Raw genomic sequence first — 27,236 nt, 5'->3', positions numbered from 1 at the left:
GAAAGGGAAAACTGAGAAACGTCGTCGTAAGAATATTGAATGATCCAGGCTGAAGTGAAATGTTAGCTTTATGCTTTGAAATCGATACGGTATTCACTCTATCCATTAATTTATCCGCATCACTTTAAACTTTCAAAATTGCGTACATTTCAAAACTGATGTTTTATTCAAGTTATTCGCTATGATGATATGTTCATTTATTACGTAATCTTGAATTTAAATCAGTTAGAGAGTTTGCGTTAATAATATATTAAATGTTAATCAGTATAATTTATGACGTAGCATCGTCAAACACAGATTGAAGGCAGATTGCAATTACTAATTTTTTTTTCCATTTTTTGTGTTACTCTAATCTCGACAATTGATTAAACATTTGATAAAAAGCGGATTACAAATACATTAAATTCTATCATGTGCAATATCGCAAATTCGAACGCTTTTCATCAAATAACAGGATGCATACAGATTAAGGCATTTATTAATATGGATGTCCGAATCGCGTGGCATCGTCACCAAGCACTGAAAGCGATAGCGATTGATCAGCGCCGGGCTGAATAGTTAAACGTAAATCGAATAATTCAAGTGTCGACAGTACAGCGCGCACAAATTAGCGCACGTCGCGCGGAAAGACGAATTATACCCGCCTAAACCTAGAAAGCGGACCTCCCACGCCACACAATACGCACGCACGATACGTATAATGGCTAAAAGCCCCTCTAGCTGTGCGCCATTGTATAGACAGTCGGGAATTGTTATGAATACGATCGCCGTAAAACTAAAAAGAATCGGCAATTGTCATTTGAAGCGGAAACTGAGAGTTAACGTCCATCTGATAGCGCCAGCATGAAGCAAGTTGCATCAGAACGTAACAACAAAGAAAACTGAATGCAGAGCGTTTCAAGTTAATAAAATTCGTCCGCCTTTATACGCGGTGTACTTTTATTTTGCATCTCGCCAATTAACCATGCCGATAGCCGATAGCCGTGGTGTGTATACCGCTTTGTTTTTCCAAAGGCATTCAAGGTTGAAAATCGGGATAAAGGGTCAGTTCTTTGAAGGGGGATCAGTCCATTAATCTTCCATGAAACAACCACGTCGTGGCGCGTAATCTACTCTTTAAAATGGAAATCAAGAGAGATTCACGGCAAAGGGCCTTGAGAGTATCGCACGTTAGTAAACGTAAAAGCTAGTTTGCTCGCGGCTTGGTTTTCTCAAAATAGATAAAATTTGCGATATTTATTTGTCTCTCGTCACCACTATTATCGTATTTATTATCGTATGCCGATTGTATTATTGTGACTAATTAATTACATTTCGAGGTTCTCTCTCGATAATCGTAGTCCGATAATTTTAATGTCAACATGCAACATGTACGTGGATTGACATTAATAATATGTATGTGCAATAAACATGAATTATGTTGATAATAATCAAGTGTACTTGAATTTATTGCTGACAACTTATAACTCCTTTGTTAAGTATCTATACCAAAATTATAGTCAAATTAAAAACAATATTTAAATTGAAATTTTCTTTCGCCAACATGCATCTGTTGCGTGCAATTCAACTGCATCGTATGTGCTCATTGCATAAAGAGTATTTGGCTACCTTTGGAAAGTGTCCAGTATCGCGTATCGTGAAATACGTCGTTGTTGACATAAAATAAACGCCAAAAAATCTATTTCCTCTAACTTTTTCACTTCCCGCTATCGATGACTAGTACCTAGTGAGTGATACATATACGTATCTATATATTTATATACGTTCATAGCAAACGGACATCGTTTGTCAATATTTGGCTCACCTTTGACAAATATAATCAACAACGTAGATCCTGTCTCACAAATCAATATTTTACGGGACACACAGCAAGATTTTAGAAACAACATTTCTAAAATGCGCGATCTCGTGCATTCGCTAGTTATTAATTGAATACGTCTCGGGAGTTGAAATAGATTGTGATATATTAGCTTGCCACAATTCTAATGAAAATATATTGCGGCTAAACAATGCCATAAATGTTAAATACATTCTCGTTGATTATGAAGAAAGATAACTGGACGCTCAGTAGCTAACAAAGAATTAGTAAACTGCAACGCGCTGTTACGCTGTAGCTGTACAACATACCGCTGCAACATAAATTATCGGTCAATATTGAATAACGAGTTTATTTCATGCGAACCAAATTGATTATTCGCCGCATGAGAGAAATTTTTCATCGAGCCAGCTCGGATTAATGGCCGAAATTCGAGGGATCATTATCTCGCGGTGAACGCTGTGATGTAAAGTAGCTATATAGTCGTCCGCCATCGAGTTGGCACTTCGATCCCTAATTAGCTTCGTGGCCACGCGAGCGCTTGATTTTCTATCGTTGATTGACACGGCTCTTCAGCTACGTGTCAAAATTCAATTGAGACGAATTGCCATGATGCATCGACGCTTCGTTAAGCAACGCGGAGCGTATCAATGACACCTATTATTGTAAATCGAACGGCTATTACACAGAGACGGCCTTTAATCATCCTATTGAAGTTTCTTTGAAAAATTTTGCAAAGCGCAAAAATATTTATACAAAAAAAAAAAAAAAATAACAAGAAAAGTTCGGAAACTCATAAATTAAAAAAAAAAGTTTGAACGTTTGCACGAGAATGCAGAATAAATTCGATTAAAGTTTCGAAGGTAACTTTATGAGAAATTGCCCAATTAATGTTCTTAGGAAATTATTTAAACGCATTTCCTGTCGCGATTGTAATTAAATAAAATCAAGTTTTCTGAATATAGACATTTTCATAAATTATTGTATTATACTAGTGAATAAATGCGTGCAATACTGCAAAATCGTGTACTATCGGCGAAAATTGGCAATCCTCCTCGGAAAAGGATTTAATTAATCACAACTATGTACACGACGAGGTGGAAATATATCATGAGTTTAATTCATTTTCGCGATTGACTGATAGCAACCGATGCGTTCGCATCGCGGGATTAAGCAACGCATTCATACGTCGTTAAGCGTTGGCTGATCTGGTTTCGGCGTAGGCGACGTACGTACATTCACTTTGTCAAGAAGATCCCATGTGTGAAATCAACGGGTGATTCAGTTTGTATCAGGGAAATGGATGGTGAAATCCCGTAAATTCAGCTTCTATCATAGAGACATGGATAATAATTAATACTACGCACACAGACTGGAGAGAATTCTCAGGTTGCTCATTCTTGTCGTATATAATGCCAACTAATAATACAATTATTATGACTTATGATTAATTAAAAGGCATTATCCGTAAAAGTTTAGTTGTATAATATTTAATGGCTTATATCTAAATTTTATTAGCATTAAACGTGGATCTGCAAATCAGATAAAGAAAAATAACAAATAAAACTACAAACAAATAGCAAAAAATGAATTGATAAAAGATAAAAATAAAATCGATTTTATCATCTTCAATAAATAAGTGCAGCAGTTGACATAATTTTGAAAGAAAACAATTTCTACATTTTAAATAGAAATTGAGAAATTTCTAAAAATAAGTCTTAATAAAAGTAAATAATTTCATTTTTAATTATTTCGCTTTTTAGGTTTCTCTATCATTTAAGAAATGTTTTCCAGCAACTTTCAAGCTTGGTAATAAAAATTTCACCCGGTTTTTATAAAACCTAATTATATAGTAAAAAAATCTGTGGTGTTTAAGTGCAAAAGTGACGGAATAAACTAACAGTGAAGCACGACTTCAAATAAAGTTGATGAATGGAATCGGGAATTGCTTTATATGGTTTTATAGATGGTACCGCGTTTTGCATTCTATAATTTATAAAAGTTCGCATACCATTAGAAAACATGCTTTCAATGTTTTCCTTCCTAAAGTTTACTTTACTTTATCCCTGCCAGCACAGTTCTTTAATAGCTTCTGCTGTAAATAAGTTTCTCTCGAAAGAGGAGTCTTTACTTCGCGGATATTACTTTGCGGAAAAATATATGTTTAACATGGGTTGAGACTAATTTGTGACGATTAAAAATTTTACATATATATATATATATATGTTAAATAATCTGAGGATCACATTTTATTTTTTTATATTCTCATAATGTCTGAATAATTTTCAAATATTCCATATTTAAATATATATTGAAGAAAAAGATAAAGAAAATATGGAATATGCGACAGAGATTTAACACAAATAATTTTCATTTCAAATAAAATGTTTCGAGGCTGTAATAATAATTTGCATTTACCTTAGTTTATCCAAAACATTTGTAAACGGCAATTGTTAAACCAAACATCAAACTTGACAAATCGAAGTAGGCATCTCATATTCATACTCACTCCTCTGTCAATTTCGATCTTATGCAATAATAACAATAATTATCCCGGGTATTCGTTGTATTGGAACTGATTAGCATATTTCCGATGTCAATGATCAATCGAGATTCGGTGAGAGCTCACGGAACACGGATTTGCAGAGCTTCACTTCCAGCTCGCGCGCGGCTGACAGTCTATGCTCGTATCAAGTCAGGGGGACTTTGATGTACATTGATAATTCATGCGGATCCAATTACACTTTGAAATCGCCCGATAATTGTTCCGGGTCAATACCCCGCGTGTAGAACTTGACGAAGAAGCCAACGAGCATGCTAATGATGCGGACGGGGTGGAAAGTGCATTTTATTTCATTTTAGGTATTGTCATCCGATCAAATGCAACCAGAGCAGAAAAATATTTCTGCTATTATGGCGTACACAATAATTTTGTATAACGCCAATAGATGACTTAATGGATTTATACAGAAAAAAGAATTTGCTGGAAATTTGCACAAAATTTTACATGTGTTAGTTATTATATAAATAGTAAAGAGACTTATTACGAATGCTACTTTTACTTGCTGCAAATTATATTACTCGCATATAATATGCAACGACGATTTCGCGGTGACAGCAAAATTCTTTTTTCCGTGTAACAAGTCAAAGAAAGAACAGCGAGCCAATGACTCTTACAATTAAAAATAAAAGGTAAATTAGAGATAAATTTTGCATATAGCATATAAATCTTTTTACACAAATTTAAAACATCAAATTATAATTTTTTCCCCCGAGAAACATTTCCTACATACGATGACTCATATAATTTTTGTCCGTATCATTAAAATATGTATCGTTACAATTAATAAATGTACATTTAAAACACGAATGTAATAAACGTGACCTATAAAATGTAATCAGTATTTCATATTTTTGCTATCACCAGTACGCATTTTTGTCAATGTTACTAGAAGCATTAAAATAATTTATACTCAACATACTTTTTATGCAATCCAACTTTTCTGTAAATCGGCAATCTACCTTCGCTATGAAAAAATTCGATTCGCAAGAAGCCTTGTTTTGTTATCGCGCCAGCTTATCATTCCTCAAGCTTTTTCTCTTGGCAGTGTGTACGCATATATACATGAATAAGAGGGGAGCGTTCGTTCTTGCGTCAGAATGTCTCAGACCAATTACTTTAAATGTAGTTTGACAAATAAGTATATTAGAAAAAAAGAAATCTTTTTTCCCTCTGCCATACTTAGTCAAATGCAAATTTATAGTCTATTTGTTTGCAAGTCGCGTAAAAATGTTAAACGTTAAATATATATAATATTAACATTGTTATATGTAAATACGTTACACATTTCAAAGTAAAAAATAATATTGTATTTAAGAAAATCAATAAATCTACTGTAAAACACTGTCAATTTTATAAATATTGTTCATATCGTTACGTTTATAAAACGCTCTTTTATTTATTCCACTCATTCGTAGCCAGACATATTTTTCCACAATTGAAGGAAAGATATTGTTACATCTTGTAGTAAATTATGGTTATACGATATTCGAGAGCGTTTGATCGTGAAAAGAAACAAAATACAGATAGTTGGACGTTTATTATTTTTCGGATTTTTTCACGTATCAACGAATGCGCATATTTTGCTCGCGGCGACCGGGAATGTCACGAAGAACTATGCGTGACTCGTCGCCAAATTAGAATACCAAGCGACGACTCTTTCTTTTTTTTTTTATTCCCGCGAACATTCCTGGTCGGTAACAGGAACCGAAGTGACATTGACTAATGAGCTCGCATCGGGCATTCACAGGCACATGCAAATGCGTTCTCGGCTGCGAATCATAATCCGTGCACGGTCGTTTACGGCCGGTAATTTGACGTGCGACGAGCCACGAAAGGGCCAGCGGGATTCCCTCCCGCTGCCAAGAGGCACTTACCGTTTTAATCATAACTGAATTTCAGCTCAGAAAAATAGCTCCATTTTTTTTAATTAAAAAGTTTTTCATATTTTTCTTTATCAAAACCTTATCAAAAGTCCATCCATATCTTTCTTCATTAAAAAAATATAAAGAATAAATTTTACAATCGTGTTATACCTGAAACTTATAAGAGTATGATTATCGCGTTAACGCCCAAGTGTTATCAAAGTGGGATCAAAGAAAAATATCTTAAGCCTTTTTTAAATTAGGGCATAAAGTTGAGAAATAATGATGTTCGTTATGCGTTATATGCCTCAATATTCGATCATCTCTCAATCCGCATCCTACAATTTCGATCGTTAGCAATTTATAAGGTAAACATTGTAGCGAAGAATTCGCAAGTCAGTTTTTGCGGAAGAAATAAATTTTACATGTTTTAAGAAAGATTGCAGCATATTTTCATAACACAGCACTTTCTTTAGAACTTTTTTTTCGTTTCTTTGTTAAAGAGGAAAAAGATGGTTACGATTAATGTAAACGAGGTATTCCGCAAGAAAGTAATACCTGGTTATAAGGGTCGCTACATGCTGACAAAATGTACGTGCACAGGGTACGCGTAATTTCGCTCGCAAGAATAAAAAAGATTGGAGCGTGGAGCAACACTGCGGCGACCATGCGTCGCTTTTTCGTTGCTGTTACGAGAGTGGCATAACCGTCTAGAAAGTATTAGTATGAAACTTCCCCTTTTAACGTCCCTCAATTCGCGTGCGACTTTTCGCGAAGAATGTTCTTACGACGTTGCGGCTCCGTTGAAAAGATTTGATGACTTTCGTGTAAGAGCGAGAATTTGTACACGGACGTGTGCTCGGAAATTCAACAGCGCTGCAAATTTCGCAGCTAGACGTTAGAGTCAGAGAGAAAGAGCAATTGTAACTGTAAACTCGTTTCACGCTGAAAACTGTAACGAATTCTCGGTTAACCGGAGCGAACCGGCGCGCTATAATCGATCCTTGCGTGAAATTATTATCATGAATATATTTCACGGGGTCTTACGTAAACAAACAAATAAACTCGCCGGCTAAAATTACATCTCGGATTACATCTCTGATAACGGAAATTCTAGTTTTCGTTCTCGGAAGGACAACATTCTGCGACGTCATGCTCAAAATACGCTCCGGTGATGCCGCTCGTTAGTTTTCGTCGACAGTTTTCACAACAGTTTCTTTCACCATTCTTCGCGACGGTCCGTTCCCGGGAAAGAGTGCCCATTAAAAATGTCAGGGGCGAAATTCAGTACGAATCCCGTCCCTGGGCTGAAGGGAAGATCCGCGACGACGTCATTTTGTTTAAAGCTGTCGCCCGGCTCGCTGCTGCCGCGCCGAGTCACTTCGAACCTCGCAATAAAATAACTTCTCCTCACAGGAGCGTTCCTACGCTCATTATACGCCATTGTGTAGCACGCTATAGATAAATCCCCTACCGAACATTGCTGTTGCACGGTCTGTAATATCAGTTTTTCTTATTGCTTTTCAAGCTGCAAGGATTGCAACGCTGAATAGCCATCGGCTACGCTTTCTCGCAAAAGAAATGCTCGTACAATTTTCCCGTTTAAATAAGTGGCTTTACTTATCTCTTTGTGCAATGGATTTTATGTTCGCTGCTATTATATATTTACGATATTATCGTTGTTTACTCGTCTAGTATTTTGTTTGCGCACGCGCGCCACAAATGTACAGCGTGCCTTTTAGTTTTGCATTTATATCTGTGTTCAAAGTTAGTTGAAGCCAACATTTCTCATCGAGATTTCTAGTGCATAGATATTTATATGATGTTCATATTGTTTATAACAAACGAATGTACTTTGCCACATTTAAATGAATATGATTCTAGCTTCCAAAGTGAATCATTAGCTGAAATATTAACAGATGCGCTGTACATTTGGCTTATTCCATGTAATTGACAGCACATTTCAATACAAGAAAACTTTTCAACACTCACCGCAGGTGTAAACAACTTTGAGATAGGTTCTACTGTCTGGTCTGCAAGGATCCTCTCTGCCAAATGTTGTGCTGTTAGCCACTACAGAGCATCGTCGTTTACCGTGGCAGATATTCATTACAGTTTCCGTTGCGTAGTCCACTAAGCAGGCTGAAAATATATAATAGTAACAACATCAGTGTGTTATAGAACCAAGAAAAAAAAACATGTTGAGAAGGAGAGAGAAACCGCATCCTTAATACTTTCATATATAAAATATTCTACGTGAAAATGTAAAGAAAATATCGATGCTTATACATTTGATAATAATAACTTTATGGAAGCAAAAACTGAAATAACTGACTCACTTTGCGCACAAATTTTCAGATTGATATAAAAAATATAAAAATATTTTTAAAAATTGCCAGCGTTAATTAAACTTTGCTTTTGTTTAAAATATGAAAATTAGCACAAACATACATAATGCAATTTCCACACGTAATTATTTTTTCACTCTAATGAAAATACAAAAATCTACTATTTCGTGAAATTGCATTCAAACATCTGTACAATTCTGCCTTTATCGTTTACGGTTGAAAGAGACGTCACGTTGTTTTCGTCGGCGAATAAAATTCAAAAAAGATGGTCGACGAAACGTGCACAGCCGCGTTGTGAAAAAGAACGGGAATTTATCGATCCGACTTCACGCGAGATGACAGAGGAACAGGAATCCAAGAAGAGCAGGAAGTCGCCGGAGTTTCCGATACTCTTTTGTGCGAGAAAATGTACGTCCCGCACACGTCGACATAAGACGTGACGACGTAGCGCGTCTTCTGAAGGAATATCAGGGCAAACCGCACGGCATTCGCGGCAAAGAAAACCCGCCAAAAAAGCGCCATTATGACGCGCCACCATTCCGTAGATTTTATTCTTTATTGTCGCACTCAAGAGGTAAACGCAACCGCAAAGCAGCAACCCCTTGACTCTCAGCATTAAAGCTGGACTTCACGAGAGTTGGCGAATGACAACCGGACAAGTGGACCAAGGAATTGCGTTTAGCGAAGAGATTTATTGGATCATCGGGAACAGAGCCGAGCTATTCAGATAGCTGTGAAATCAGAATTTCTTTCGCGCGCAAAAGAAGAAGAAACGGTATTTTCTGTTGAGCGCGAAAAGACGGAAAATAAAGTCTCTTTACATAAAGTTAATTGAGAGTAATTAATCTTTTAAGTTTTTCTGCCTCTCTAAAATCAGTTAACTTTAATCAATGCTCATTCAGAGAACGTTTGTTCTTTTATAGAATGATGTACATGCATTGAAACGATTAAAATGATCTGAAACGATACTTTGATTGAAGGAACATAGCGTAAATAAATACCTAATAAATAAAAATATCCTTAATCGTATATGTTTCAGACAGTTAAAGAGTATCGTCGAAATAGCACCTCGCGATAACTAAAAGTACAATGGTCTCCGCGGTGACCCATTCCCATTTACGTTCCCTCGTGCAACGAGACTGGAGAACCCGTGCGCTTTCGTCGGAATCGATTGATTGGACAGGACAAAAAGTAGTCGTGGAAACGTCGGCGAGACATTCATTCGCGAGTTAAAAGAATTTACTTTGAAAAGTTAAATAAAACCACGTACCGCGTCCGGGAAAGACAAATTTCTCGTTCTTCTCAAATTAAAGGTGACGCTTTTCGCAACGCATAAACGTGAGTAATAGACTTTCTCGATATCAAACGTCATATTTAGCGCAAAAATGCATCTGTCGGTCATTGAATTACCCCACTCCGTCCAGGAAACGAAAACACTCGTCTTTTTCTTTTTTTTTTTTAATCCGCGGGGAAAACTCACTTTAATTTTCTCTTCCCACATCGCACGAACCTCATCCGAAACTTCGACGACCGCGGAAAGAAGAGTCGCAATCTCGTCGCCAAGTATGACAATAAACTAGGACAAACATCGGCTCGAGGGCTTTTCTCTGCCGAAAAAGTCATCGGCAAACAGAAGAAATGAGCGACAGAAGTTATCGATCGATCCTGCAGATATGTCGCTAACAGCATCAAAAAATTCTATAATTTGTTATTTGACTCGCGGAGATCGGTTTTCCGCTCGTGATTTACGACGACGCTGCACGATGGATATCATTACTTTAATAACGCGCGGTATTTACCCACGTAAATAGTTAACGTCAACTATATCTCCGAAGCGTCTTCGTGTTATTATTTTCTGTGAGGTAAACGAGCTATATGGAACGACGTGGTATAAAACGAAGATAATGTCGAAACGTGAAACACACGCCAAAGTTCGTGAGGCTCTAAAATTCGAGTTTATGCTCGATTACTTACAATAACAAGTATAATGCCAAGCAGATGTCACAAATATAATCATAATATTATAAAACAAAACAAAATAAATAAAATTATTGCTAAAAAATACCGGGTGGTCGAGTGATTCAAACAATTCGGATTTCAAAAGCGAGTATTAAATAGCCGAAAGTTAAACAGTTGGTATCGAGTTGTTTCGAGCTAAACAGAAAATAGAGAATTTTTTGTTTTTGCCTAACTTTACGCAAACGTCAATTCAACTACATAGCCTGCAAAGTTTGGAAATTGATATACATATGTACGTAAAAACGAAGAGCTTTTTATTTTGTTTGCAATAAATATTATTTTTGCCTCAATTTTCAATATCCAACGTGTTCAAATTTTTTAATATTATAAATTGACATTATTATTGACGTTCAAACTGTTTGAAGATAATTTTCTTTTCTTCGAACAGTTCGAACGTGCAATAAGAGACAAAGACCAAACTGAATTATTTGTCTGAACTCTAATTATAAGCAATAGAATGTCATCGGAGTGTCGTCGATAAAAATAGAATACTCACTTTCCTCTTTCACGCCTCGCGGCTGCGGACACTGCAAAGACTCATATTGTGTTCTACCGAAGGATGCGCTGAAAATCGCCACCCTTTGGCCAGGATAACAAACGAGATTGATGATATCGTTCTCGCACGCCACCTTGCTCCTGAACTCATCTGAAACCACAAAATTAAGGCGATCTTTAATAAACCAGCAACCTCGCCGCCTCGTCGCGCAAAACGCAATTATGTTCGTGCAACGCTGCTTTATGAAGTGTACTTTATTAGCGAGCAACCGGGCTTGGTCTCATCGTCTCGTAGCAATAGAAAGAAAAAGAAAAAAAAAAAGAAAGAAGAAACTTTTCAACCAAGTCTACGACAGATCGTAAATTCTGTGGCTCGAACTCCGCTAGAAGACGCTTTTTGCGCACAGACGTTTCCTCGAGGTGAAACAGACGCTGTCTACTTGTCTCGTTACGACACGTTGCATTCGCGAATTTCAATGAACCGGAATAGCTTGCAGCTGCCGATAGTAAGTTTTTGCGTCCGCCATGGCGCAGAGATCGCGTCGCTCTGGAAAGTTTCTTGCGACAGACGCAGTTTGCGATCTTACGGATTGCCGGTGTTTGGTCTTGCGCCGATGTCTAACTGTGAATATGCGAGAAACGAGGGCGAGTCAAAAGTAATGGGACTTTCGCAGATTCTCGATTTATCACATTTCAACGTTCGCAATGCTTTAATGATGTTGCAATGTTTTCCACAGTATGATATAAAAACTTTGTCATTAGTAAAGCGTAAAAGAACAATTACAATATTTGCTAGTCAACGATATTAAGCTTGTAAAAATTGCGAATTTTTATATTTGGCGAACGATTTCCGCAAATCAGGTTCCGTCAACAAAAATCGTAACGCTATTGTCTTTCTTCCTCAATTCAGAACGTTTTTTTTTTTTTTTGTTCAAAAGTATCCTTACATTTTTATCTTTCTCATTCACATAAACCCGCGATTAAACGTGTTACAAACATGGTATAAAGCAAAGACTCGTTGCGACACAATTGATGATAAAAATTCTAGATGCACAACTTAAGTCCCGTGTATTCACCCGCATTCGAGTGCAGCGAAACACCGTGATAACTCGTTGATATATCGCGGTTTTGTTGCGGAAGAACAACTTTGACCATAACCCACGATCCCACGCCGGGCAACATCTTTTCATACCGCGACCATGTTTCTTACCCACGCACGGAAGTCGGCGGGTGCACTTATGCTTGAGATAAAGTGTTATGCCCTGCTTTATTGAGTTGGCGATTTACGGTGCTTGCCGCCGTTGGCTTTCGAACTTCTTTCGCCGGTGCACCGAGGCCAATGGCCACACCACACTCGCCCGCGAGCGCAAAATTACGTGTAGCGCGAGCAAACATTATTTGACGCAATAGCTTTGCTAAAACCACGAATGTGCCACAACCAACATAACGATATTAGTTAACTAAATCCGCTGTGCTAGCTATTTTTGCCTTTAATTCGCACTACCATAAATATTGGCGGACTCACTTTTATAGTTTAATTTTTTTTTCTATCCCATATTTTCGCTTGCCTAGTGAAAAAAAATCACTTTTCTGAATTTTTTAACGAGAGTGGATGTACTGATATAATCTTATTAGAGCCAGAACTATATTAAATTGGATCGATAAAATTTTGTATCTTTTCACTAAATCTAGGTTTAATATACAAGCTACACTTTTTCTGTACAAAAATTCAATTTTCTTCGGCAAATCTTTAACTCTATTATATGTATAGTTACATGACCATGAATGGCATCGATTGGCCTATTTTAACGTCGTATTTTTTTCCAACAACGTACTGGTTTATTTTCGGTATCATAACATTTTTAATGTTTTTGTTCAAACTTTCTGTTGCACGAACTATGGTTCTCTGCATGCATATATTTTCTATTTATATTATATTTATATTTATATTATCTTATACACGATACCAAGTTTAATTTGAACTAACAAACAATGATACATCAATATTTTTTCATCAAAAATTGTGTCTGTAACAATTATTTGAATTTTTCTTATTTTTATATTTTATTCGTAACTAAAGTATAACAAAATTAAGACACAAAATCCGTTTCTAATTCCGCTGATTATAACGTACAACGTACAACAATTAAACCGACCGAAATTAACAGCTTGTGGATATAGCGAAGGATAATATCACAATATCACGATATCACGAAAGATAATTTTACAAAGTAGTCTATTCTCTTTAGCATCCTTTACGTTATCAGCATTAAATTACACTAGTTTGCGCATCTAAGATTTCCCTACGTAGGAATATATTGCCTGTATCGTGCTATCACGGCCACATTACATGCAAAGCAAAAATCGCCACGCGATACCTGCCGGGGATCCCTCGGGGCTCGTATTCACGGAAAGAAAGGACCAGCGTTCTCCAGCGGACGTATCAAAGTCCGGAGCATCAATGGCCCGTGAAATTTCGCTTGGAAGAGCGAATCCATGGTATATATACGCGAGAGAGAGAGAGAGAGCTCGCGGAACTTCCTTATTGCCGTAGGATCCTCCGCGGAGCTCGCGCGCGAAAAGGGACGTCCAGTTTGGAGCTTTAATTGGCAAAAAGGAAGAAACGCCGCCGTCGTGTGAACGGGTGGGGAATGGGTGGAAAGGGGAGAGAGGTAATTCCCTCAACGGCGGACCACTCGAAGCGACAATGGAGCCGGCTCCTCGCTTTTTCAGCAAAAGGCCGGGACTTCGATCGACCTACTTTTCCCGACATCGATGGAATCTCTAGTTTCCACGTATGTTCCTGTGCATGAAGCGAGAGCGAGGAAGAGGGGAAAACGCAAGCGAAGTACGTGCCCGCCTCTTCTGTGGGGGCACGTCGGTATTCGACGCGGCCCATGTATGCCGACGAATGGAATTCTTTTCAAAGTATATCCGGCCCTTTTTCGAACACTCCACCGATGCGATGCGAAGGCGAATAACACGGAGGCGGAATACGTGTCGAGAGTGACCGACAAGACTGAGGAGCCGATAAGGATGATCTTATTAGATCCTCAAATAGATATTATGCATAGTACGCGGTAATGACTTGTCGCAGGAGCGACGTGGGTTCAAAAGAGCGTGAAGTAAATTAAAAAAAAAAACAGGCACAATGTTTAAAATTATTCAATCACACGCTAATAAGTTAATAAATTAACAAATGATAAGCAATTGTATGACTTTGTAATTATTCGAGTAATGCAAATATTAAAAAGTAGTCATTTTTTTCGCAATAATTTATAAAATTTCTATAAAATCTATATAAATAAAAATTAAGAATTAAAAATATGCTTTTTCGTTAATCACATTTACATACATGAATACTATCGAATTGCAATCTGAATGTCCATTATACGCGCCACAAATCCCATCGTGACACGGTGAAACATGAAGCAACCTCGTTTACTCCTCATTACATTGATCATCAGTTGGACGAACGAAGCAAAAACTAATTAGACAGATTAAGCACGTTCGTATACGCGGCTTATATTGTGCGTGTACAGCGATGCAATAAGTGGCACGTGTTGTCGTTGGATAGATTTGCGGGCGGCGCGTGAGGTGTCGGCTGGCTTTGGCACGTAACGCGACACATGTAATATGTAATCGTCCCGCTGATGTATTACAGAGGACAACCGCGTTAGCCACGTAGCGTCATCCCATCGCTCGGGCGATTTCGTTTTTGGATGAAGTTCCACGGTTGTAAACACGCCAAGTAAATATATATTTAAATAGATCAAATATAAATAGCGATTTATGCGAAGATAATGGATTTTGCTCTCTGTCGCAATAAAAAGTGTGCCGCAGTAAAATTATTGCATGTATATCGCTTACATTTTACAAATGCACTATGTAGGGAATTATGAGATTTTAATATAATATAATATTAATTAATTTATGAGTATACTGTATCGTTAGAGAATAACGAAAATATTTGCGTTTATCTTTCCCCTCTTCTCTTCACCCCTTAACATGAAAATGTCATAATAATTAAAATGAAATTATACAAATGTGGATGCCGCATTATGTATTCAATGTTACATCAAATTCATATAAAACAATAGAAATATTATAATAATACATTTGTAAATAATTGCAGTTGCAATGCAAATGTATATACATATTTATTTCAAATTTAAAATTACAACAAGAATTAACTTTAATTAATTTTGTTTCAAGTGTGCTATTATCGTCATATTTCCTATGCTTCCTCTAGCAAACTACGGAGTGCAGGCGCATGCTTTCTAAATAACTGCATATGGTCTTTATTTCGCCGCTACATGCGACACCATATTTCTAGAAAAAAAAGTCCCGAGGTAAAAAGTTTCGTGAAATGAACATTTTACGGAACATTTGGGCTTTTCACTTATAGTTTCCTGCACTCATCATTAATGCAGTCAGAAAATTATACATCATTAAGTTGTGCCCTGCAGAACTATTAGCGCAAAAAGCGATGCACGAACCAACTGTTACGTTTCGAGTGATTTACCACTTGAGAAATTATATATATATATTATATGACTATGTAAGATTTAGTGTTTCTTTTTTTTTATCTAAGAGAAAAATCAATTTAATTTTTAAATTATCACACTACGCTATAAAAGAATAATTAATTAATAAAAATGTAATTACATTATGACCTAAATGGTCAATGGTGAAGATTATTTTTCCTAGTATATTTGATATTTTGATGCAAAATAAGTTCTCGTCAACTCAAAAACTAATTCATCTACTGATAGTTGGCTGCAAAATGTCAATCTATACTACTTGTCTGCCTGCAAATGGCTTTACTACTGCCAAATCAAATTACACGAAACATGATTCTATTACACTGCGTTATATAGCGCTATAGCAAAATATGTATTTTTATTTCATGTATATTTAAAAAAATTTATTAACAATATTTATTTAATCTAAAATAAACCGCTGAATCATTCTAAATGCGGGAATTTGTTTTGAAGTGTATTTGTTCTTTGTGTTGGATTAAAATCTTTTTATAGACACATTAAAGATTATTCTGCAAGAGAGAGATATCTTAAGACAAGAGCTTCCAGGTAATACTCAAAGCTATTGTCTTCTGTATTACACGGCGCAAATACGGCAGGAAAACTTCTCAACCTTGCTCGCCATAATATGTACTCTCGTTTGCCAACTTTTCCTCGTATCTGCTAAAGCGTTTCACGTTTCGGTGTTCAGTGCTCTTTCGAAAACGATCTCGAGGTGATTGTAAAGCTTGTTAAATGAGAGAAATATTGTGGAATCGTTATTCGGAAAGTCCGGAATATATAATAAATCAGCACCAAAGGGAAAGTACTCGCAACAGTGTCTACGGAAAACAAACTTTCAAGTACTCTCGTGATATGACATGGGATGAAGCAATCGCACCGTCTGTTCGACAACCACATATTGACTCCAGAGTTACTTATCTTTTCTGTTTATATTACTTCCCCCACCCGCGGGGACTGGAATTTCTCAGTCACAGAATCAAAACATAACGTCATATATTCCAGCTTAATCATTTCAAACACTATTATTGATCAAAATTCCAATGCCAAGTATAATACGCGAACCGAGCAACCAAAAAAGAAAAAGAAAAAAAAAAAAAAAAAACGAAACAACAATTTATCCATAAGATCTCCAAAAGACAGTATCTTTGTTTTACTTCACCAACATTATTATGTTAAATCAAGTAAATATTAAAAAATGGTTACAAATACACTAAGTTGAAAGAAAATATATTATCGTTTTACTACAAAATGTAGCTCTTTCTCTAAAAAATTTTTCCAATAAATTAATACAATCTACACTGATTTAAACTCATTATATTTAACAAAAAATCAAAGTATTATCTATTTATTAAAATTATATTGTTTTATATTAAATTTGTAATCATATTTATATTAATTGATATCACAAACATTGTGTCCAGAAAGAATAGCTATCTATATATAAATCTCAATATATACATATGTCACAAAATCTCATCCCAAAAAAATGCTGCCTATTATTTAAATTGGTCCACGTTTTAAATTGTAACAATTTCTTTTACGATTTTCAGTAATATATGAAATTAAAAAAATATAATTTTTTCTTTTAAATGATAAAATAACATTTATTCAGTAAATCTATCTCGTATATTATCAAATGGAAATAACATTTAGGAAATAATACATTTAGTTATTATCAGATTTGCTGCGACATAAATGGTATAAAAAAGCATAGTCAATGTTTTTAAACATGTGCAGTAGGTCAAATTCGTTAAAGCATTCTAAGTTTAGCGATTTATAAATGACTGAACTGTATTAAAAAAAATGTATTTTACTTTCCATTAAACTTCCATTATAATAAAAAAATACATTTACATATAAAATATTTAATATTTTTTATATAAGACTATTTCTCTATAATACATTGTACAATTAAACGGATTGTGTCTGAAAGTTTCAAAGAGATTGAGGAAGATAAGTAGAGTTCTGCTATTCAACATTCTCGTATCGTATCGAACTAAAACGAGCCAGTTACGAAACCGTATTTCTTGCGCTTACATTCTACTGTAGCCTTTTTCAGCACGCAAAACTGACCCACCTTTGTTCAGAAGAGTGATTTAACGCTGCCAACGGTGCTCCCGAAAAAGCACCTGGATTTACCGTGTGTACAGTAAACAATGAGATGACTGTGGTTTCTACGCGGTTGCAGAAACCAACACGAATCTCCAGAATGTAAAACGCGTTGCGATGGAGTTACTACGCTCTGTGGCAAAAATTATTTGGAGCTTGTTACTGCAACAGGTTGTCGCCATTGCTCTATGTGGACGCGTACGTATAGATTTCTGATATGATTGCTATGGTTCAAACGTATATTTTTGTATAAGTATTACGTCGTAAGTATTGGCGTAGCAGATGCGATTATCAGTATCGCCTTCTTGCATAATTTTAGAGCCAAACTTTTTTGACACCAACAGTAAAAATAGTAAGATTATCTTAAAGAAAAAATAAATAAATAATTTTCTATTTTGCTTAGTATTAAATTTTCCTATTTTTTATTTTATCATTATTCGACAATCTCTAATTGTGGAAAATTCGGAGAGAAAACTCGTCACAAAATGTATGAAATAATAAAAAATAGAGCTCTGATTCTAAACTATATTAAATTCTTTATATATGTATATTATCACACGTTTAAAAATTAATATTGCTAAAAATTATAATTCTTACAAAGATTTTATGAAACTTATTAACATTAATGCTGTATTTTTAAATTTCCATTTTATTTGAATCTACACGGTCTCGGAATAATGCAATGGTTGCGTTTTTGCTCTCGTAGTAAATATTCTCGCAGCCGTCGACATTGAAGTTTCCCAGATCACGTCGCGCCTGGGAATTTCTCGCGAGTCTCTGGCCGATCCGTCGTGCGTGTCGCGCGAGGAATTTCATCGATATCGTCGGGTCTCTTATGCGAACGGCGAACCGAACTAATGCTCGATGTCCGCATAAAAAGGAATCGGATGTCTCAGGGAAAAACGATTCCTTCGAAGGCAAAGTTCGATCTCGCAAGTATGCTCGCGCACGTTCGTGCATGCATTTGTACAAATGTGTGTGCGCGCGCGCGCGCGCGTGTGTGTGTGTATACGTGTATGTATATGGATAGGACTACTTACAAGGACGGCATTTGTAAGCGACCTCGATGTACTTTTTTAATCCGGGGCAAGGATCACCCTGGAAGGTCTTCGGATTAGTGTTGAACTTGCACTGCCGCTTTTTTTGACAGACTCCGACCACCATCTGCAACATTGAGTGCTAACACGTCATTCAGAAAATCCGCTCACTCTGCGATCAGAACCGATAAGAATTATAAAAATCTTTACCAATCGAGTATCAAATCAAACTGTTAATTCAAAGATTGTTGATACTTTACTTTCTTGATAAATCACTAAACTTCTTTAAATCAAATAACGTGTCAAATTGTTGATTAAAAAGTTAAAAAAAATTTCAAAAAATTATTTAAATTTTCTAATAAATCACAAAGATTTAATTTATTTTAACACACAAACTTTATATTGAACATCGTGTGAAAGTGTTGGTTGCAATATGGAATTTTTTTTGAGTAATAAAATATTTTAAAATGTAGCATGAATTGGTTATACAAACGAGTGAAGCAAGAGAAGACAAATCCGATAGAAATAAATATAATAACAAAAATAGATAGATGGACAGAACAATTCGTAGGTCGCTTTGAAGTCGAAGCTTGAAATTGCAGTTACCTGTCCACCTTTTACTGCGGTTATTGCAATTGTTGAAGAATATACGTCTGGCTAAAAAAATATCCGTAGAAGTGGACAAATTATGATAACTGTAGCTTACCAGTTTGCTTTTGCGCAAAACAGCAACTTAATTTTACGTCGGCCTTCTGGCCGACGAGATAGAGTTTGAAATTAGATTATTTCTGCTTTTTTATGAAAAGCTCTCGACTAGAAGTAAAACTAATATCGCTGGATCCGCATGCGGAATTTTATGTCATATGCCAATATTTGCAAAACATGAATAAATCGACGAAATGACCGATGAACCGTTCATAAAAACGCGTATATTTTTTTACATGTATATTTTTTTAACCATCACTTTAAATATCATATTGCAAACGATGTGAATATCGGTTATAAACCTTCATAAATGAGTAAAGGATGTTGAAAATAAAGGTCAACAATAAACGGTTATAACCTCTTGATAAAAAGTAAAATAAAAATCGTTTTCCGACTTCTATGGAAATACGTTTTTGACGTTGCCCGGAAATGCGGCGATTGAATTCCGCGGAAGCCAAAGCGGAAAGGACGAAATCGCAAACAAACGCACAAGAAAAAAGAGGTACTGGCTTTTTAATCGAGAAAACTTCCATTTGAGCAATAAAAGCATCAGTTGTGAAGAGCGTGACATTACGGAGAATCATTCTACCGTGTTCTTAAAAAGTCATTGGTTATCCAACACCACCATTGACGATATCCACACATTGTCGAGGATTCCTGGGATTCCATTTTCAATCGGCTAATTGCGCGCAGAGGCTCGAGTTACATGGTTCCGTTCAAGCTTGATTACATTAAACGCAATTTAACCACGTTACACGGGCGCATCTTAATGAAGCGGATAGTAATTTTAATTGCGATAACGTAGTGACTCTGTCTGTAGGAAACAAAAAAGTACAAATACAACTGAGATGTAATTTTTTGCGTAGTCGCAATTAAGTAGAATATTTTTTTGTACTTGCTGCTGAAGTAATTATAGTTTTCAGACTAACCACACATAAAGTTCATTCTTAGCTTTAGAGATCTCTCGTGCGAATTTAATGAAACTATTTCTTTTCATATCTTTAATATACTTATACTAATATAACATAATTCGTGAATATCATACAAATAATATAACATACGATGTAACACAAAATCCATGTTAATTTTTTCGTTCATTGCGTCTATGAGATTGCCATCCTAATTTTTCAACGCGCTAGCCGCGCGATAGCAACTGTTTCATGTTCTTATAGCGCTGTATCGAAAAGAGATTAACTTCATTTGGAATCAGTCGATGATAATTTGCAAATCAATTATCAGAAATAAATTTTTCCGGGTTTACCAAAAATGCTAAAATTTCAATTCTAATTAATCCTAATTTCTGATAAAATCGGTTGACAAAACAACCGCATGATTCTCCCTTGTCTTTGTATTGTTAATCAGCTGGTCAGCTAGTATGATAATTACATAACAGCCACGCGGCGTACCACACATACCCATTCACATACGCCACCGTCATGCATAAACGCTGCCGAATTTTCAAGACCACAATAATGCGGCGGAAACTTGATGTAAACGACATGCGTCGACGAAAACGGATCTTCTGCGATTCGCATTCCGCAGATATTTATGCCGAGTGCATATCCTCATAACATGAATATACATATATGCATTTGTTAAAAAATTATATAAAATGAGGAATTATAAAATATATCTGACAATTATAGAAAATTTAATTATTTGTAGATAGTATTCATATTTAGCTTGTAGAGATAAAATTACTCATTCTATTAAAAGCAATAATAAATCTAGCGAGTTGCTGGCTGCATAGCAAACCGTGGGAATATGAATGCACTAAACTTAATGACAAATGCCGACGCGGTAATTTCCTTCTTTTAATATTCGCATCTCTTCGTTCGCATTCCGAAAAATATGGCCGCGTTATCTTGAATAACGTGCAAAATATGTCCACATGTCAAACCATATTTTATTTAATTTACTCATGGAAATTTACTCATAAGATGAACCAATACGGCACCATATGCGCGAAATGAAATGTGAGAATCAAAATCCTAAAGTAAGAAAGAAATGACACATGCGGAGATGATATGAAGACGCAGAAAAAGAAAGAACAAAGAGAAGACGCTCTTCAGTAGGTAGAAGCTAATACAAGTAATCAAAATAATATTATGCGTTGTGACTAAACCTTTCAATCTAACATGGTGAATGCCGTCGCTACAAAGCATGTATAATGATCGTAATATTTGCGAAATCGGCGCTGCAATAACTATTTCGCATTCTTATTCCGTCGAAAAAATTCATATCACATTTTTATTAATGAAAAATTATTTCCTTTGCGTATTATTTTACGCCTTTTTTTTACGTCGATTACATTCCACATGCGGTAATTGGAAATCGATAAAATCATTCGCGAAAGCGCGTAAGAAAAAATGTTCGTTGGTTGTATTATAATATCCCGTGGGAGGCGAGAGAAGACAGTAGACCTCACCGTCTGCCGTGGGAAACGTGGAAATTACGTTTCCAGCTTTCAAGCTGCTACCGACACGTCCGCGTTGGGATTCCCGCATACGACCGGTTCGCATGTGTGTTCTCACGTGTGAGAACTCGCGTATGTGCGCGATATCCATCTAATTATCGACTTGCAGAGTTTCCGTCTTGGGCCATTCTCCTGCATTTCACGTGCACGCGGCAAGGGGTCCCGCGGGAGAAATCGATTTTCCGCGTGCGTCGGTACATTCTGACCGTTTCTGTGTCGTCCGTCACTATACGTAAACGTTTACCGTCGTTTCCATCGAGCAAACTTCGCCCCAGGGGCCGAAGTCAGGGCGTGTAATTCCCTTAAACCGTTACGTTTCTCCCGCTGTTGCACCGATATTGTAAACTAACAACTAATCTCGGCACACAAGCGGAAACCACCGCTTTGATATGGCAATTGAACATTAGTTGAACGACTTCGGTTTTACCTGTAGGGTGACCTGATTAGAAACACACAGAATCTTGAGCGCAGATTCGGAAAATTCGCCTCTTATTTGCATACTATTTATACGAGCAGCGATAAAAATGGAACCGCCGAGATATATGTGGCGCTCTAAAAATACACAAAGCGTCACAAAACCGTAAGTCCTCGTAGCGATAAAATCGAACTATAAACCTAAGGATGAACATATCGCGTCTCAATCTTTGGAACGATCCTTACACACACATCTGACATCGTACAAAGCCCGGGCTTTGTAAAACGCGAGTTGGTCGCGAGTTTCGTTGCCTTAGTCCTCGTCACACTCCGGCAATCGTTCTCGATTTATCGTCCTATCCACTCGTTTAAAAGTAAATACGTTTGTCACCGTTTCTCGTTATCGACATTCGCTCATCACCGATCGCCGACTCCGTTCTTTCAATCTCTTCTTTTCAACTGTCGCAATTTGCATACGTTTCGCGCGCAAGAACACGTCTATCGGCGCGTGCGATGCTTTTACTCCGTCAAGTTGCGACTTTAAATTCTTCCCTCTTTATGGAAACAACGACGTATGTCGCCGAGAAGTTGCACATGGGGCGAGCACTCACGCGAAAAAGCCCTTTCGCGAGATCCGAATCGCTCGGTGAGGCAAGGAGCCACTTTCGAACCGTGCCCTTCTTATGGTTCTACCGGGAAATACCTTCATTCAGGGATACGCGTTTCTACCTTTGAAAATTCTCATGCAACTGCATCAGGTGAAAGTAGCGCTGTGCTGATTCGTTCCCCTGCAGTAGCGTTGAAGAAACGCTTTATCGTGAAAGCAGGAGCGTCATCAAGCGACATAAAATTTCCTGTGTGCGTTGGCGTGAACAATGAAGCGAGCGATTGCGTTCTCGCAATATCGGACCAATCATATCGCCCATTCTTTCATGTTAAATATAGGCATATTGATATAAAGCGCTGTGCCGAAACTATCAGTTTTACTGTCACTATTACATAGTGATTCATCTCTTTCACGTTTTGATAAGTATATTAAATCGAATTGAAATCGGAAAAATTTATATAGAGAAAATTTAGTTCAAAAACAATATTTTTTTAATGATTTTTGAATATAATGAATCCTATAACATAAATATACGTGAATAGATATTTTCGATTAATTTTGATTTTATTTGAGAACGCTATTCTCTTCACGTGCAAAACGTTAAATTTTTTTGGTTTTGGAATTATTACGCAAATACAACTTTCAACCATTAAAACTCCTTTTTGTGGAATTTACGTTCAAACGAGTGGATTTGAACTCCATCCGAACTCTCATTCTAAAGTGAAAAGCGATAAATGGTAGATGAAAGTGTTTTAGAAGTCTATAAATTGTCCAAAGCTAACTGTGATCGCAGGTTGTGATGTAAAATGTGAATCCAGTAAATAAATTACCCATCGTTGACTATAAGCTTGTTTTATGAGTCGATTTATTGTTAAAAGACCAGATAGATTGCTCAGGAAAAAGATTCTTTCACGGTATCTGACCTTTTCGACCATCGACCATCATTGATTTTCTCTACAATGTACATTATAACCTGCCTATTGAAAGAACCCAAAGCGCCATAAATTCAGTTGAAAACATGACGAATAGCGATTGGCCTAAAGCGAGTTGCCATATGCATCGCAAGACTGTAAGACTGCTTTATACTCCTTTATAAGGGCTTTTATTAAAAGAGTAAACAAAAGAATTTATCTTCTAACAATTCCAGAAACAGTATACGTACGTATAAGTTAGAAGAAGATTGAATTACAGCATGTAGCTTTTTATAAAATTTACTTTGGGAGAGCAAGCGTGTATATCTAGTGACTAAAAAATATCACGAAATGTGAGAGAGACAGCGCGAATCTCGTGAAAAGCAAGATCTGCAGAAGAGGATAAGATCGCCGACGAAATAAAAGAGTTACTCCATTTTCACATGCGGGTGGGATCATACGTACAATGGTTCCTTTCTTAGTCGGTGGAATATGAAATATGAAATCGATACGTGGACTCGCGAAAACCGCAAACCGATGGATACCGTTGGCGATTTTTATTGTATATCGAAGATAAGTTATTATACCGCAATGCCGTGCGAATAACGCCACTTTTTTTCTGAGATAATAGAAGTGGCCATTCTGAATTATCAAAAAACGCTTGATCTTTCCGAAGACCGTTATTCACTAATGCTAATATAAATCTAAAATCTTCTTTATTATATATTATGTCCACGGATAAGTTTTTTTTCTACAAATTCGTATTTCGACTGAGAAATAACCCGCGTATTGGATCCACTTAATTAAAATTAAATCGTAAATTTCATAAATAAATAACTTTAATGTCGAAAAAAATATCAATTTGAAGCGCGATATTCTAAGAACATGTTACTCGTCACCTCGTTATGCCAGATTCTCTTTGGTCTGCGCGACCTCAAACGAATTTGTCAGTTGCATGCTTCGTGAAACATAAGGGTGCGATTTCAGGTCAGTTACCATTATTTCGCGAACCAAGATTTTAGCTCGACAGGGGATGTATCTCTTTTTCCGCCTTCGCGCGAGATCCATAATTGCCAGTGAATTAAGCTCAAAGAAAACAAGTTTTCGTGCGGGCGCATTCTACGCGGACTTTTCCCACGGAGTTTGTTCTAGCCGTGCACATTCCTGTTGAAGGAATAAATCGCGCACACCGATGCTTTTTCCCCGACTTCCCGACTTGATTATCATTCTCGCGAAAATTTCGCAAGAGCTTCTTTGACGATGTTTGCAGTTGCATTTGAATTTGCGCGTTTTCGACGCTTTTGACGAAGCTTCTTCCACCGACGCGCTTAAATTGAACTCGTTTTTGAAAAATCACACGGAATGAAATATAAAGGAATAGTGAAAATATATATTTATTGCGTTACATTAAATTAAATATCTAATTTTATATGTTAGATCTTATGTATTTAAAATTATTGTTTCCTTTTATATAAGAAAAATCAAGATTAAAATAAATTTAAATTTCTTTATACTTTATCTTCTTCTTTATAACATATATCTTTTTTGGTAATATTTTAATAATAAAAATAAATTCCTTTCAATTGCAAATCTGACAATCTTGTAAGAGATAAAATTAAAAAGCGCAATTTTAAGTGTGTAAGTCGAGTATTATGAGAACGTTTCGTTAAAAATTTCAAGAGTGGAAATGCTTTTCCGGTTCTCGGAGAAGGCATGAACCGCGCATAAGTAGAAAGACCATCAAAAATAATCGCGATAGGGAGGATTGCGGTAATCTCGACTTTACGTAAAATCTCCCGAAAGATAAGAAACGCTCGTACTTCAATTCATACACGAGCTCATGCATCCGAGCGGAGTTTACGAGGCTTGAAGCGCACGAAGGTTAACCCCCAGAAGGGGTGGATCCGGTTTACGATTCTTTCTGGTTGGCTGCTCACGCAAGATAAAGCGAGAAGGGACGAAAGTGCGAAGGAGATATATATCACCACCGTTCGCCTCTGGATTAGAAATGAGGAGCTCGCGAGGAGCCAATAAATGTAAGAGATGTTGAATAAAGTTTCAGAGAGGGTCGAGAAACGAAGGTGTTGTCGCGGAAATCGAGAAGGCGTGAACGATGGCGCAAGTGTCGGTCCCTTTCTAGCTACAAGGTAAAACGAGCAATCGTAATGTCGTACAGTTATGAAACGAAGATAACGTATCCTATATTTGATCGGCGTTCGGATTCTTCAGAACTTACGAATTTAGGCAGCTCGGATTGAACAGAGTTTAGACTCGCGAAACTTCCTTTCCAAAGCTGAAGAGGCAGAATCGGGAGATAATCGGAATCTAAAGTACGTCCAAATATTAAACTTTTCGCAAGTGGGAGGAATCATGTCTTACCAAGTTTTCCAAATTTGCAAAGTTTATACGCTACGTTATTACACGAGAAATACCGTCTGTAGGGTCTGTCTTTTAAGTTATTACAAAAAGAATACGTTATATTAAGCTCTCGTTGCTCTTCAAGATTGACATTGTTAAAATAATGTACTATACCTTATCAGTAAGATGCTCTGGAATTTATTACGACCATACAAAACTTTAATTATTCTTTAAAAAAAAATAAAACACAAGTGAGTTCAAAACTCTTTTTTCTTTCGCGAAGGTACCTAATTAGCAGGATACTTCATAATGTATTACAACTTCATCGTGTATTACTCAAAAAGAGCTTTAAATATTAAAAGACGAGTACAAAACAAACGAGAACGAAAAATTATTTCGTAAAAGTTTTCACTTAAAACACTGTATCTTGAATTGTGTAATTTCTCTTAACTAAATCAAAACGATTAACACATTGACACAGATGTTACTTTCAATAAACTTGAAAACCGCCTATACCGATCGGCATCTACCTATGTGGAATGGGAGAATTTCATTGGCACATACCTGCAGTGATTGCGGCCAGATGCATGTGTGATTCGTGTGATTCGTCGTCGGCCTGTCCTCCGCGATCATCGGAGGAACGGACGAGTTGCATTTGGTAATGCCATGCATTCCCGCTCTTCCATATTGAGCATGTTCGACAGAGATGGTCGTGCCAGGCGGGCATTTCAACGTCATCGTTTCCTCATCGCAGGCCGCACGCTGATAGGTCTTCAGGGTGCCTGACAACAAGGCTGTCCAGTTAAAATAAAAAAAAAATAAAAAAATAAAAAAGAGAAAGCCGCATGACACGGAGTGACGTAAAGAAAAATTAAATAAATCGATAAGTAATAGCGTAAATGCAATTATTAAAAAGATCGTCGCAGTTATTAAAAATCATATTGGATAAATAATAAGATACAAAATTTAAAA

At 36.6% G+C, this 27,236-nt stretch overlaps 1 protein-coding gene across 3 annotated transcripts in view; it reads right to left on the bottom strand.

Annotated features, from left to right (window-relative positions):
- The window catches only part of LOC105667745 (protein eva-1 homolog C), a 156,577-nt gene that overhangs the window by 37,385 nt on the left and 91,956 nt on the right, over nucleotides 1-27,236 (bottom strand). For 2 of the 3 annotated variants that reach the window (XM_012359727.2, XM_012359730.2), the window contains exons 2-5: nucleotides 26,829-27,058; nucleotides 18,797-18,935; nucleotides 11,105-11,254; nucleotides 8,234-8,383 (exon numbers count right to left, since the gene is read on the bottom strand). In XM_012359727.2, coding sequence (XP_012215150.1) covers nucleotides 8,234-8,383; nucleotides 11,105-11,254; nucleotides 18,797-18,935; nucleotides 26,829-27,058 — 669 coding nt within the window. The remainder of the gene's footprint in view (nucleotides 1-8,233; nucleotides 8,384-11,104; nucleotides 11,255-18,796; nucleotides 18,936-26,828; nucleotides 27,059-27,236) is intronic. The other variant, XM_012359729.2, reaches the window with a different exon arrangement.

This window comes from Linepithema humile, chromosome 2 (assembly GCF_040581485.1).
Source record: "Linepithema humile isolate Giens D197 chromosome 2, Lhum_UNIL_v1.0, whole genome shotgun sequence".
NCBI classification, from domain to species: domain Eukaryota; kingdom Metazoa; phylum Arthropoda; class Insecta; order Hymenoptera; family Formicidae; genus Linepithema; species Linepithema humile.
The sequence above is the reverse complement of the archived record's forward strand: the minus strand, read 5'-3'. Positions and strand labels throughout refer to the sequence as shown.